Source organism: Rousettus aegyptiacus, unplaced genomic scaffold, assembly GCF_014176215.1.
Source record: "Rousettus aegyptiacus isolate mRouAeg1 unplaced genomic scaffold, mRouAeg1.p scaffold_m13_p_6, whole genome shotgun sequence".
NCBI classification, from domain to species: Eukaryota; Metazoa; Chordata; class Mammalia; order Chiroptera; family Pteropodidae; genus Rousettus; species Rousettus aegyptiacus.
In genome coordinates, this window is record NW_023416309.1 from 57,794,977 (window position 1) to 57,808,821 (window position 13,845).

Consider the following 13,845-nt stretch of genomic DNA (forward strand, 5'->3'; position numbering starts at 1 on the left):
TGGCGGGAGGGGCTACCTGATGTGTCCCTGGGCGCCGGGCAGCCGGTCGGCCGCGGGCGTGGGGGCCCCCCCGCGCGGTCCGTGCGCCCCCGAGCGCCCCGGGAGGCGGCCGCCGTGTGCTACGGATGGCGGCAAAGACGTTCTGTGAATTCGTTCACGTGAAACTCAGGTGTGTACCGGTGACCCTGCTCACTGACGGGCCTGCTCATCGAGACTGGTGTTCCGTCGTATTAGGAAAATCTGTTCTCAGTCAGGATTTTGATTTAATTATAAATTATTAAGAGGAAGCCTCTTGGCTTGATTGCAGTGAAGAGCGTCTAACTCCGTGTCTGAGAGGGGGGTGGGGGGTGCTGGAGGCAGAAGCCTGGGGCGGGACGGAGTCCTTCCCGCACCCCCCACCCCGCCCGCCAGCAGCGGTGGCTCGGGGTCTCCGGGGCTGGGGGAGAAAATGCCGCTCTGTGGCGCCGGTGAAGGTCGGCGGCACCTCGGCGCTGGGAGGCGGCGTGTTGGCACGGGTCCGCGGTGACGGCGGCGTCGGCAGAGACGTGGTTATTTTTAGTGTCAGGGAAGAATGAATTCGGTCTTCCTCTCCAAGCAAGACTATCCTTCAGGCCCAGGAATCACATGTAATTAGGTTTCCACGTTCGGGACTAGGGCTCTCAATTTCCGACACAGGCGAAATGCTTAGCTCGAAAACCTTTGCGCGGCGACGTGGCCCATTGCTGATGGATCAGGCCGCGTCCAGACGAACCCAGCGAAACGCACGGACAAGTCCGCTCCGGGCGGACGGACAAACACGAGTCAGGCAAAGCCGCCCCGCGGCCGCCGGGCGCTGAGCGCCACCCCAGATGTGGCCAGTTTAAAAACCGAATGATCCCGACTTCAGAACGTGGCCATCTGAGGGCGACGCACGTGCGGCCGCTTTGACGTTGACGGCGGCAGGTCGAGGACCGCGCGGCGCCACCTGCCGCCGGGTGTGTGCTCCCCCCCCACCGTCTGGCACCTGCGCCCCCCCCCCACCGTCCGGCACCTGCGCACCCCCGTCCGGCGCGTGTGCCCCCCCGTCCGGCGGTCCCCAGCCTGCGCGGACAGCCCCAGGGACTGCGCTCCTCTGAGCACGCCACGCCGAAGGAGCCAATGCGAGCGCGGCCGGAGCTTCGCCGTCTCCCCCGCCGCTCGCCTCCTGCCACGCGGCCCGGTTCCTAGCAGGCCAGGGACCGGTGCCGGTCCGCGGCCGGGGGGCTGGGCACCGCTGTCCTAGGCCATGGACCGAGAACTCAGGAGGCCTGATCTGTGTCTTGCAGATTCCGTTCTTGGCCGAAGGGATCAGGATCCACGGGGAGAGAGTCACAGAGGCGCTGAGGCCGTTCCACGAGAGGATGGAGGCCTGCTTCAAGCAGCTGAAGGACAAGGTGGAGAAGCAGTACGGCGTCCGCGCCATGGTAAGCGGGGCCGGCCGCGGCGACAGGCGCACGGGGCGGGGCCGGCGGCGGTGCCGGCTGTGCGAGGGGCCCCGGCCCCTTCGTCAGCTCGCCCGCCGGCAAACCCGCGGCCTCCTTCCCATCGCTGGACGCGTCGGGGTGAGTCGACGTTCACGAAGTTGCTTGATCGCCGGACACGCGGCCCCGAGCTGGGAGCAGAGCGGGTCCTCAGCGCAGCGGGGTGGCAGGAAGTGTGCCCGAGGCCCAGGCGGCACGGCCGTCACAGAGACCACCCCGCACTCACACACAGGCACCGACACATCCTCGGCAGGTCTGAGACGAGGCTCGCCCGTTAGAGGAAGCGGCCGCTGGGCTGGGCTGAGGCGGGGAAGAGGGTGGTGGTCCGGGCGGGAGAGTGGGGGACAGCGCGGGGGCGGGACTCCCTCAGCAGGGCCGGGGAGGTGTCCTTCAGGTGACCGCCGAAGGGGAAGCAGCTTCGGGGGCCTGGGGATGAGGGGCAGGGCTGCCGAAGCCGCACGGCGAGGAGGCGCCCTGCAGGAATGTGGTTGCCACAGCCTCAAAAAGAAAAAAAGAGAAAGAAAGAAAAAGGGGCTTCTGCAGCTGCAGCCCCAGATGTGCCCACATCTGGCTCAGGTGCAGAGACACTGGCATTTTCTGGCTAATCGGAGGTTGACATGTGGCGTATTTCAGGGACATTTGTTTTGGTAATGTTACAAAAATAATGTCAAAGGAGATCGAAAGCTCTCTCCGGACACCGTTTTTCTTGAGACTGCGTCACCGGCCCCCCCCCCCCCCCCCCCCCCCGTCTGCGGCTCCGGCCGCGGCTTCGCCTGACGCTCTCTGCCAGCCACAGCCAGGGAGGACCCCAGCTTGACGAGGGGGCGGGAGCCGCTTATCTCAGGCCAGAGAGGTTCAGTCTCCACGCGCCCACGTGTTTGTCGGCGCGCGGAGGTGCGCAAAGCTCATCTGAGGATCCTGCGGGTTCTTGACTCGCATTCTGGACGTCACTCTATAAATTAAATTTTCCGGTCCAGACATTCTACTATGACTTTGGAACAAATCGATAGATGCATTGTGGTCTTACTCAAGAAAACCATATTTAAATTTTTTTAAAAGCCAAGAAAGTGCTTTCTGGTAGTTTTCACAGCATCAGATTGGGTTTCAAAAATCCCCCGTGTAATCACTGTTGTCATCTTTGGCTGAACGGGAATGTGTACTGTTCATGAAAGTGGGCAATTTGGGGCTGGAGAGAGTCCAGGCCGCTGAGACACTTAGTCCCAGAGTCCTGACCGTGCCAGGCCAGAAGTCTCAGAACGGACCTCGACGAGCCTCGCCCCTCCCTCCCTCTCTCTCCCGCCCCCTCCAGCCCTCCAGCCCTGACGACAGACGAGGCGGCCGCCCCAGGTCCATGGTCCGGTCCTTTACGATGCCTTCCTCGTCACGGCCGCTGTCGGTGGCCTCCGTCTCCTCCCTGTCATCGGACAGCACGCCGTCCAGGCCGGGCTCCGATGGGTGAGTCAGTCTCGGTGTGAGGGGCAGGGCTCGGAGGGACCCGAGCAGCCCCCTGGGGCCCCGGGTTTGTTTCGTCCCAATGGAGAGGATGTCTTAAAATTAAAGCCGTCTTTGAAACTGAGACCTCCCCCCAGGACTTGAAGAGCGTCATGCCCAATGATACTCTCAGGGCCTCGTGGGTATTGGAGACAAAAGCCCTCGCTCCGGGTACCAGTGTGGGCCGGGTTTCGTCAGATCTTAGGACCTCCGGCGAGTGCGCATCCCTCTTCCCATGTCCTGGGGGAAGCGTGCCGTAGTCCTAGCCGGCTGCCAGCTTGTCCTGTGCGTCTCCGGCTCAGTTCCGTCACGTCACACCAGGAGGGCAGGACTGTCACACGCAGCCAGGCTTTCGTGAGGGTGGGCGGGGCCCCCTCTTTTCTGCAGAACCTCTTTGGAGACCCGTTTTTGCTCTGAAACACCAGAAGGCACGAAGCAGCCGAGAAGGGCGTAGGAGCCAAGTCGGCTGTTGAGCTTCCGTCGAGCCGTCACCGAGGCTCTCGCGTCAACTCAGTGTTCAAAGAGAACCTGCATGTTGGCTTTTTTGGTGCTTTCGAGTAGCAGACATGTAAAGTTTGTTCTTCTACAAAAAGAAAAGCGTGGCTTGCAACGTAAACATCAGGGGAGAACTTCTAACTGTCCGAGCGCCGAGTCTGCACCCCTGAGTGCCTGCCCCGCCCTGTTCGTGACCATCCCCCTCCCAGCCCCGCAGGCCCTGGGCCCTGTGACAGGCAGGCACAGACTTGGCAGAGCGCCCGAGGGACGCTCGCCCCCGAGTGCCCTTTTTTGTCAACGACCAAGTGCCCAGTGGAGAGCAGAAGGCTACACTTCCGTTTTTTCCCTTAGCCATCATTTTTATCAGTGTCTGCTACTTATAAGGTCAAGTCCACATGGAAATTCTCAATTTAGAGGGATCTAAATCATGGGTGCTTGTCACTTAGAACAAGACAGCTAAAGAAATGGAAGTCAGCTTCTCCCCACGAAAACCCCCAGGCGCGCTGGGAAAAGGTTTTACGTCTCCGAGAACTCGGGGCGAGGGCGGAAATCGGTCTGGAGGTTTCGAGTGGAGGCGTGGTGTGCGGCGCGTGCGAGAGCGTGAGCATAGCTCGCTGCTCCTCCCTGGGAGGCTTTGGTGAACCTCGAACCAGAAGGCGTCTGCGATAGAGTCCAGGCTCCTGTTCACCCTCAGGCATGGAGCTGAGGTCTCCCACGGCGCGGGGTCCCTGCAGGGCGTGGTGCATCCTCGGGGCCCTTGCTTCTCGCGCGGTGAAAAATTTAAAACTCGACCCGCCCACCGCATGGTCCTTCGTAGACCTGTCTGTTTCACAACACACGTCTTCTCCCTGAGCCCAGCGATGTCCAGCAGTAAACTAAACCCTTGTTCTTACATCAGTTGTCTCGAGTTCTGCAAAACCGAGAATAAAACCCTACAGATATTTTATTATTGCCTATAATAGATAGACGCCATTTAATACCTGATGGATGTTGATTTATTGGTTACCATGTATCCTTTTGGAGAGACCAGGTATATTTCGTCTGCCCTTTTTAAGTTTTTTATCATTCAGTTATATGCAGAGTAGACAATATTATAACGAGGCTCTGTGCCCATCAGCCAGCCTCAGTGACTGTCAGCCCCTGGCCAGTCTTATTTCGATCTGTATGCGCACCCCCCCCCTTCTGCCCCCATATTGTTTGGAAGCAAATCTCAAACATCATGTCATTTGATCCATAAATTTTTCAGTGTGAACTAAAACCTAAGAACTTAAAAAAAAAAAACCATTTATCACACAGAAAAAAGTAACAGTTGTTTCATAGTATCAGCAAATATTGGTGTTAATTTCCAATTATCGTAAGTGTCGTGTTTTCTCAAGTTTGTTTATTTGACACCGATCCAGAGAAGATTCTCGCCATGCAGCCGATGGCTGTATCTTTTTCATTCTCTTTTAATCAGTAGATTCCTCTCTCTACCTTTTTTCTCTTCCTTATAATTTGTTCACCGGATAGATAGATAGATAGATAGATAGACAGACAGACAGACAGACAGACAGACAGACAAATAAGGGATTGTAAGCTGACAAGGTCCTTGCAATCTGCGTGTGAGGTCAACCAAGGGTTGCCTCGCCTAAAAAATATTTTAAAAAATAAAAATAAAAGGGTTTACCGTTTTCACCTGCCGTATTTTGAAAATATGAGGTTCTCGGGAAAACCCTTTGCATGCGAGTTAACACCGTTAGGTTTTAAAGCCGTTTCCATGCCTTTATCCACGTCGGCCTTCTCGCCTACGTCTATCCTGATGCAGAGGACGAGGTTCCAGTCTTAGAACCGGACCCATTTTTCTTCCTTCTCCTGATAAGACTTAGCAGGACAGAAACGGGGGTGGGGGGTGCCTGCTCCCCCAGTCTAGCATTAAAACAACAGATCACAGTTGTGTGCAGATGCACGCGCAGCTATGGCACGTGCCTCAGAAGCCGGCCCCAGGTCCGTTTACTCGGGACGCTGGCCCTTGACATGTTTTCATGCCGACTGGTGTCAGTAGGCTGACGGCCGATGGCGCCCTCATTTCATCTTGTGACTGGGGGCGTCCCGTCTAACCACGGCGGTCAGACAGTGCCGAGACTTACCAGGAGGCGGCGGAGCTAGGATCCAGGCCCTTGCTCTCTAGCTTAGTTCTTGGCTGAAGCCCCGAAGGCATCTCCCGCCTGCAAACTAGAGCCAGCTGGCTCGTCTCTGGGCCATCCAAGTTAAAGTGACCGGCTTGCCTGGGATCTTAAACTAGCCACGGACACTGGGTCTGAGTCCAGACACCAGCAGTTTCTTTGCGTCTGCACCTGCCTCCTTCGGCCCCTTGCAGCTGTGAGCATGTCAGATGGACCCCTTAAAGGCGAGGGCTCCCTGTGAACCGGATCCCAGACACCACCCTCCCGTCACAGGTCAGCAGGGTCGTTCAGCATCGTCATGTGCCCAGCCAGACGTCCCGTGTCCTCCGTCCCGTGACAGTGGGGCTTTTCCCAGTTTGTTGTTTGTGATGAGCAAACATTGTGCTTGGTTAACGTGCGCCCTGAGTCCCCCCAGCCTCTCAAAACCATTTCTGGCCTCGAGCGGTTCGGCAGTTCCCGTCGGCGCTGAGGTCTCCCGTGGGTGACTGTGCTCCCCTGGGACGAAGCCAGAGATTTACACCACCGTTTCCCGTAGGTTCGCTCTGGAGCCCCTCCTGCCAAAGAAAATGCACTCCAGGTCCCAGGACAAGCTGGACAAGGACGACCCGGAGAAGGACAAGAAGGACAAGAAGAAGGAGAAAAGGAACAGCAAGCATCAGGAGTCGTTCGACAAAGAATTCAAGCCCGCTGACGCGCCCCCGCAGCAGTCCGAGGCCGTGATCCTCTCAGAAACGGTAACGGCCCCGCGACCGGGCCCCGCTCCGCGGCAGGGCTGGCGATCCGAGGTCGCCGAATCTGCCGTAAAGCGGTCACGTGACAGTCTGGGCCCCCCTCGGCCTTGCCCTTCCGTGGCCCGATGCTGTAGGGCGTCCCAGGGCGTGGGGGGGGCTTCCCTGGAGGATGCGTGGCTGGCACTGTCCCCCTCCCAAAGGGACTAGGTGGGCCCGCCCCCAGCAGGAGGCTCAGGGCCCCCTCCCCCCAGAAACAGGCGGGCATTCGTCTGTGTGGTGGCCAAGAACGTGCCCAGGTCCTCTGTCACTAGCCTGGGCAGGGGCCGTGACCTGTCCTGGCCGGGACTGAAGAGTGACTTGGGCAAAGGGCTGGGACGGGGCCGCCGTCAAGAAGACGAGCTTCCCGCGTGTCTGTGCCCTGAGCAGCAGAGGGCGTGGTCCGTGTGTCCCAGGCCGCCCGGCTGCGTGGGTGCAGAAGGCAGGCCTGAGGCCACGGCTGAGGCCTTTGGACGCAGCTCGGCTGCCCCTGGGCTGTGGCGTTTCGCTGCTGCACGCTGGCAGCCAGGGGTGTCAGGGCGCGGGGCGGGCACCCGCCAGAGGCCAGCGTTAGCGCCCCGGTGCCGGGCCTCCAGCGGTGGGATTAAGAAGTTTCTGAGGAACCCCGACGTTCAGTTTACTATTCTAGAAAGTTGTGCCAGCGACCGCTCAGGGACTGGCCAAGATCCCTGCTCTGAGGCCCAGGAGAGAGGTCTCAAGTCCTGAGAGATGTCGTAACTGGCTGGGCGTGTGAGCAGACTGGTTTTGAGCATTTACTGAGGGCCAGACACTGTGCAAGGCTTCAGGACAGCTTCATCTAAGCTTAAGCTCCTTTTAAGCTGTTAAAACGGGGGCCCCGGAAGCCGAGCCGGCAGCAGAGCTGTGTGAGAAGAAGTCAGAGGACGCAGTGGCCGCTCGGCCGTCACAGCCCCAGTTCTGTCCCTCCCCGCTGCGGCCCTGTCTGCCGGCAAGGACACTGCTGAAGACGGGCTGAGGTCAGCAAATTGTGTCCCGCAACCCCCTGGCTGACCCGACGCACCCTCAGCACACACTCCATCCAGGTCAGCACGGAACCATGACCTTCCTGTGGTCTGTGACGGTTCTCATAGTGACCACAGCTGCAGCTCCGGGAGCCAGGACCCCTGACCTCCCACTGGGGCCAGAGTTGCTGTTCTCGGTCCAGCCCAGCCACCCCTGTCCCACGAAGGGGACAGGTGCCGGCAGGGCCTGTGAGCAGTTAGGCACCTCGCCCTGCCACACAAGCCTCTGTGCCTGGCCAGGGCCGAGCAGGTGGGCCCGCAGGGGACCCCGGGAGGGAGGTTCGCTGGGGCAGAAGCCACGGCCCCTCTCCCCGAGGCCACGTCCACGGCCCTCTGGGGCTGCCCTGCGCTCTGCCTCCCACCTGGCCACCCCGAGCTTCTGCGAAGGTTTGCTCTGGTCACCCCGTGGGCCTGGGCTAGCTTCCTACTCCATCTGCGTATCATTGACAATTTCACGTTTGGCCGAGTTCCTCAATGCCCAGGGTGGGGGCGGGTGCCGTCCCGGTGCCGTTTGCATCTCAGGAGTCGAAACCATCCGTTGCTCTCTGAGCCTGGGGTCTGGCGGGAAGGAAGGGAGAAGCACCTGACCACTGCCTGATCCCCTGTGGCCACTCCACACTCACGCCCACCCAAGGAGAGGCCAGCGCCCAGCCAGGCTGCAGGGAGCTCCCCGCTGCGGCACGTGACCGGCGACGCCCGTTCTCTGGGGTCTGCTTCCTTGGCACAGTGTGGTTCTGGGAGGCACTCGTGTCCCCTCAATCACCCCACTTAGTGGAGGGCTTAAACCTTCCGCCCTCCTTCCTGCGTCGGGTGTGACCACACGCACCCCGCCTCTGCAGACCACTCAGAGAGCACGCAGCACAGCCCCCCTGCTCAGCTGCCGGCCCCACCCAGCAGCGGGCCACAGCACCAGGCCCCGAGCCGCCCGCCCGCCCGCCCTTCCCGGGGGACAGCTTGGGTCCTCCTCCTCTGCTGATTAACAGCATTTCCCATGACTCCTGCCTCCGAGTGGTTTGGAATTGCGTGTGATCCCCAAGACCTGAGACCACGTCGTAAGAAATGGACAAATAAAATTTCCTGACGTGACAAATGTACCATCTGGGCTGGAAGCCCGAGGCCAAGGTGTCGGCCGGGCTGGTCCCCGCTGAGGCCGTGAGGGGGACTCTGTCCCGCGCCCCCCCCCCCCCCCCCGCCAGCCTCCGGGGCTCACGGCAAGCTTCGGTGTTCCTTGGCTTACAGAAGCGCCCGCCCCGCCCCCGATCTCCGCCTTCACGTCCACGTGGCGCTCGTCCCCTGTGCGTGCGTCCGTGCGTCCGTGCGTCCGCGCCCGAACGTCCCCTCCGTCCCCTGTGCGTGCGTCCGTGCGTCCGTGCGTCCGCGCCCGAACGTCCCCTCCGTCCCCTGTGCGTGCGTCCGTGCGTCCGCGCCCGAACGTCCCCTCCGTCCCCTGTGCGTGCGTCCGTGCGTCCGTGCGTCCGCGCCCGAACATCCCCTCCGTCCCCTGTGCGTGCGTCCGTGCGTCCGCGCCCGAACGTCCCCTCCGTCCCCTGTGCGTGCGTCCGTGCGTCCGCGCCCGAACGTCCCCTCCGTCCCCTGTGCGTGCGTCCGTGGCGTGCGTCCCCTGTGCGTGCGTCCGTGGCGTGCGTCCCCTGTGCGTGCGTCCGTGCGTCCGTGCGTCCGTGCGTCCGCGCCCGAACGTCCCCTCCGTACGAGGACCTCAGTCACATCGGATTCGGTTCACCCTCGTGACCTCACCTTGACTCATCTGCAAAGACTCTGTTTCCAAGTGAAGCCACGGTCACGGGCACTGGGGGTCAGGATTTCAACGTGCGGATTTTGAGGTGACACAACTCAGCCCGCGACAGACCCTAACTCTGCTCTTCCTGTCCTTCCAACGCAGATAAGTCCCCTGCGGCCCCAGAGGCCGAAGAGCCAGGTGATCAATGCCGTCGGGGGCGAGAGGCGCTTCTCCGTGTCCCAGTCTTCGCCGTCCCCCCAGCAGACGCCCCCTCCTGTCACCCCGCGGGCCAAGCTGAGCTTCAGTCTGCAGCCCAGTAAGTGGGACGTCCCCCCTCCGCTTCTGAGTTCCTGTGACGTCCCCCTTGACCGGAGCCTCTGAAGCGAGACCCTGTCCCTCCCCGGCGGCCGACGGGGACGGGTGTCCGTGAGCACCCGGCTCACGGGCAGTGTCCCTCGGGACTTCAGCTAAGGAGGCCAAACCTCAGTCCTGCGCCAGCTGAGTTTCCTGGACGAACAGCCCGGGGTCCGGCCGGGCTCTCAGACCGCTTGTGCGCCTCAGTGTGTGTGTTTGGGGGTGGGGGGAGGAGTCGCCTGAGGAGTGGGGACTTCACGATTGGGATGTTAAACTTCGGAAACATAGTGGTGATGATCACACGTGATGAGTGGAAGAAATGCTAGCGATGGGTCCACTTTAAACAGTTAAAATGGCGAACCGCATGTCAATGTCATATTGTGCCACCATGAAGGTGACCAAGCAGCCACCGAGCGTGAGGGCGCTGTCCAGCCCGGGGCCTCCGGCCGCCCCCCAGACTCAGCGGCGAGGTTTCCGTAGAAACTGGCGCCACGACTCCTAGGAAGCGTTTTCCTAATGAAGGATTTTTCATCACGTGGACCATCAGGAAAACGCTGAAAGGGACCCGTCAGCAAAAACGTCCATTTTGTTCTCTTTAACATAAAATGAGGACAGATGACTTCCCCGTCTCCGCGGGGGCCGAGGAAATGCGCTGTGTGAGGTTGTCGCTCTGCACGCAAAGAGCTGCGTTTCAGTTCGCGCTGGAAATCAGCAGCACCGGCCCCGACCGGTTTAAAGCGGCCGCCGCGTGCCCCGCAGCTGTGGGTCCCCCCGCCCCGAGGCCCGCGCGGCGCATCGAGGGACCCGCTCAGGGAGGCCCTGGGGTGCAGGGTCCCAGCTGGGCTTTGACAGGGCAGGCGGACGCTGTCCCGGTGACACCCCGTGTTCAGACGCCGCGGAGGCAGAGGGGCCGGGGTCCCATGGCAGCTTCTCCGTGGGGACCGATGGGTTTAGGTGCCTTGTGGTGCTCATTTCTTTCTGGAACGTGCCACGAGGACGGGACCGCTGCCCTCTGCCTCCCCGACCCCCCCACACTCTGTCCTCCGCCCCGCTGACAGCGTTTGCGGGGGACGGAGCGCCCCTTCTCCCTGCCCCTCCCCGGGAGAGGGGGCGGAGCAGCCGCGCCCATGTCCTGGCGTGCGGGGACGTGGCCGTGACCGTGACCCCCCCCCCCCCCCCCCGTTCCAGGTGCGGAGCTGAACGGCATGGCCGGGACGGACGCGGCCGAGGTCCCACCGCCCCTGCCCGTGAAGGGCGGCTCTGCGGACTACGGGAGCCTGGCGGAGCCCCCCGACGCGCCCCCGCCCCCGCCGCCCCACCAGCGGGTAAGTCCGGCGGGCCCCGCGTCCGCAGCGTCTCCCCCTCCTCCCCGGTGTCGCGTCGTCTCCGGGCTGCCCTGGGTTTCGCCGTGAGGAAAGAGGTCCTGGCGGTCACCGCTCCGGTCTGCACGACCCGTGGTCGTCAGTCCCACGGCCATCCGTGGCCTCGGACGGGAGAGGGCGGGCGTTCCTACGGAGGGTCCGATGGCCAGCCCCGTGGCCTTGAGGTCATTCATTCCACTTGAGGCGCGATTCTTGTGGAAGTTTGATTTTGAAAAGCCGAGGGAGTTTGGCTTTAAGAAGCCGGCCCGTGTCACCCCGCGTGGGGGCTCCTGGCGGGTACCAGCCCGGCGCGCGAGAAGCCCTCGTCCCAGAGGCTCCTCCAGGCGGCGATGCCGTCACACGAGCCACTCGCAGCGGGACAGACACTCGCCCCCGGAGAACCTGCACAGGAGCAGCGAGGAGGGGCGCCGGCCAGGCAGAGCCCCGTTCCCCGGGGCCACACGCCCCCACACCCCCTGCTGCGCCTCCTCGGAACCGCTCCCCGTTGAGATCCGGGGTGCTGGCTGCCCACCCTTGTTCATCAGCACTGGTCCCCAAGGCTGGCACCCCTCGGAAGAAGCTTAGTCACTAGCAGCCAGTGGCCTCATCTGACCCACTCGGTGCTCTGGGGCCGGGGGCCTGCCCGCCACTGCAGGTATCAGCCGAACGCCCCGGAGCATCATTTAAAGCGGCACCTCGGCTGCCCGGGGACAGTTCCAGAAACATCGCTGCTCCTCTCCTGGTCCTCCGTCCAGGCCGCCCTCACACGGTGCGCAGCCGTGTGCAGAGGTCAGGGCGGGGGGCCTGGGCAAGTCACCCAGGCTGCCCCCGCTCCGTCCCTGTAAACCGAAGTCAGCGTAGTCCAGAGACTAAAACATCCTCCTTCCCGCCAGTGCATCCGGTCAGCCCCGACATAGTGACCGTGCGGCCACGGGGCTCGCGTAGAGCCTGAGGCTGTACGTGCCTCTGAGGTTCTTCTCCTTTGAACACAACACGAATCCTGCGCGACGTGTTCACGGGGCGCTCCGCACGTTTGTTACCGTCTCCCACCTCGTGCGGGGCGAAGGAGGCCGGGGACTCACTCACAGCCCCGCGTACTTGATTTGTTGCTCTCGTAGCAGAAAGCCAGACGGACTGGGGGCCGCGTCTCTGATGCCGACGGGGTGGTTGTCTTTCCGAGGCCGCCGTGCCTCTCAGGTCGGCCCTCTGTCCCTAGAGATGCCGCGATGGGGAGCCGGCGCTTCAGGAGGCTGGGATTGTTTGCTGCAGCCATGGAAACGGGAGACTGACTGATTACAAGTTCGAACAAGACGAGGCACAGGGAACCCGGCGAGAACGTCGTCTGCTTGGGGCATCGTTTTCCCAGCGGCTTAGCTGACTGATCACGTCTTTATTGTCATATCTTTCTTCTATTGGAACAGCTGGGCTGTCCCCCAGGTCCCCCTGCGCCGGTGAACTGCACGTCCTGAACCCGGAAGTGTGCGGCAGACTACTCTCGTTACCCGTCGACTGGGGAGCAACCCCGTACCGTCTCGGTTTCTTTGGTCGTGGTTCTGACAGCAGGGGGCCGGCATAGTGAGCTCTGGCTCCGTTTACAAAGGGGTCGCAATTCCGTTGGATTAACTTCCTGAGTCTCTTTGCCGTTTCTTTCTCGCTTGATTGCCCTGCAGCGTGAGCGTGCGTCCAGATGACGTGGCCGCGGGTGGCAGTTGGAAGTGTGTCGGGGGGGGAGGCCTCTTCGTGCAGACCCCGAGCGGCCGTAGGACACCGATCGTCCCTCTGCCGCGTGTGCCGTGTGAGCACGTCCTCCCGCCACGCTCGCCGATTGGTCGCGGGCCTGTCCTCGACTCTGTCTCTCGCCACTGCCACTTGAAGCGGTCACTTCTTTCAAAACGGCCCTTACGGCCAGCAGTCTGGGTTCTCGTGCCGCTGCCCAGTGGTCAGCCCGCCGTCCCCACATCTGGCCCGAAGGGCATCTGTAGCACGTGGTCACCCAGCCGCGCCAGCCCGGCCCGGCCCGCCATTGCCCCCTGGCGCCCGATCTCTGTGACCGTCGCGGGTGCTTCGTGCTGGTCTCAGCCCGTCGCTTACCAGTCTGGTGGTCGGACCAGCGTGGCGTGCTTGTCATGACTGCAGGACGCCCCTCAACGGTAGCTCCCCGTCAGGAAGCTGAAGAAGATGAAGGTGTATTATCCACAGGACCTGGAAATTCCACGGCAACCCGGGGCCACACGGGGAGGTGGCAGCGAGAGAGTGCCCACGCCACGGGGAGCTAGGGGGCCGCTTCTCCCTGGGCTCCAGGCCCGGGCCTAGGCTTCAGTGGGCTCACTCTTTATTGGTGAATTTAAAACTTAAGAGTGGCCGAAATGGTCAGTTATTAAAAACGACCTCTTTAAACCAAGGGGCCTCCGTGAGGGGCGGCGGCCCGGCGGCCCAGCGGCCCCGTGTGTATTGCCCTGACGTGGGTGGCTGGGCAGTCAAGCCCGAGGCCGGTGCTTGCATCACGAAAAAGGGGGCGACGTCTGGAAGCCGTTCTGTCGGCCCCGGGGGGCCCTTTGACCCCCTCGCTGCCGTGGAGCCTGTTGTCTTGCTCTCCCGATGCCCTGACGTCGCTGGTCAGCCCTGGCTTTCCTCACGTATCCTCTTTGCTACGTTGACTTCTGGGTCATCTTCGTATTGACTCATCCGCGAATCCGGAGGAGATTCGGGGGACAGGCGCCCGGGAGACGCCCGCGTCACCCCTCTGTCCGCGAAACGGCTTTGCTCACGTGGAGCTCAGCGCGACCCCCCCCCCCCCAGAGGCTTCCGCAGGCCCCGTCGCCCCGGCCTAGCCGCGTGCGCCGAGCTTCCACCCCGGCCGGTCCCGCCTGCACCGCGCAGCCTGCTCCGCCCCTTGGCTCGCCCGGCCGGCCCGCGGCTCAGGGACTCGCCTGCTGGC

The 13,845-nt window shown here is 62.3% G+C and overlaps 1 protein-coding gene across 3 annotated transcripts in view; it reads left to right on the forward strand.

Annotated features, from left to right (window-relative positions):
* DOCK1 (dedicator of cytokinesis 1) overlaps positions 1–13,845 on the forward strand; it is a 326,782-nt gene that overhangs the window by 310,783 nt on the left and 2,154 nt on the right. For all 3 annotated transcript variants that reach the window (XM_036222878.1, XM_036222880.1, XM_036222881.1), the window contains 5 exons: positions 1,305–1,442; positions 2,809–2,954; positions 6,183–6,381; positions 9,355–9,508; positions 10,735–10,871. In XM_036222878.1, coding sequence (XP_036078771.1) covers positions 1,305–1,442; positions 2,809–2,954; positions 6,183–6,381; positions 9,355–9,508; positions 10,735–10,871 — 774 coding nt within the window. The remainder of the gene's footprint in view (positions 1–1,304; positions 1,443–2,808; positions 2,955–6,182; positions 6,382–9,354; positions 9,509–10,734; positions 10,872–13,845) is intronic.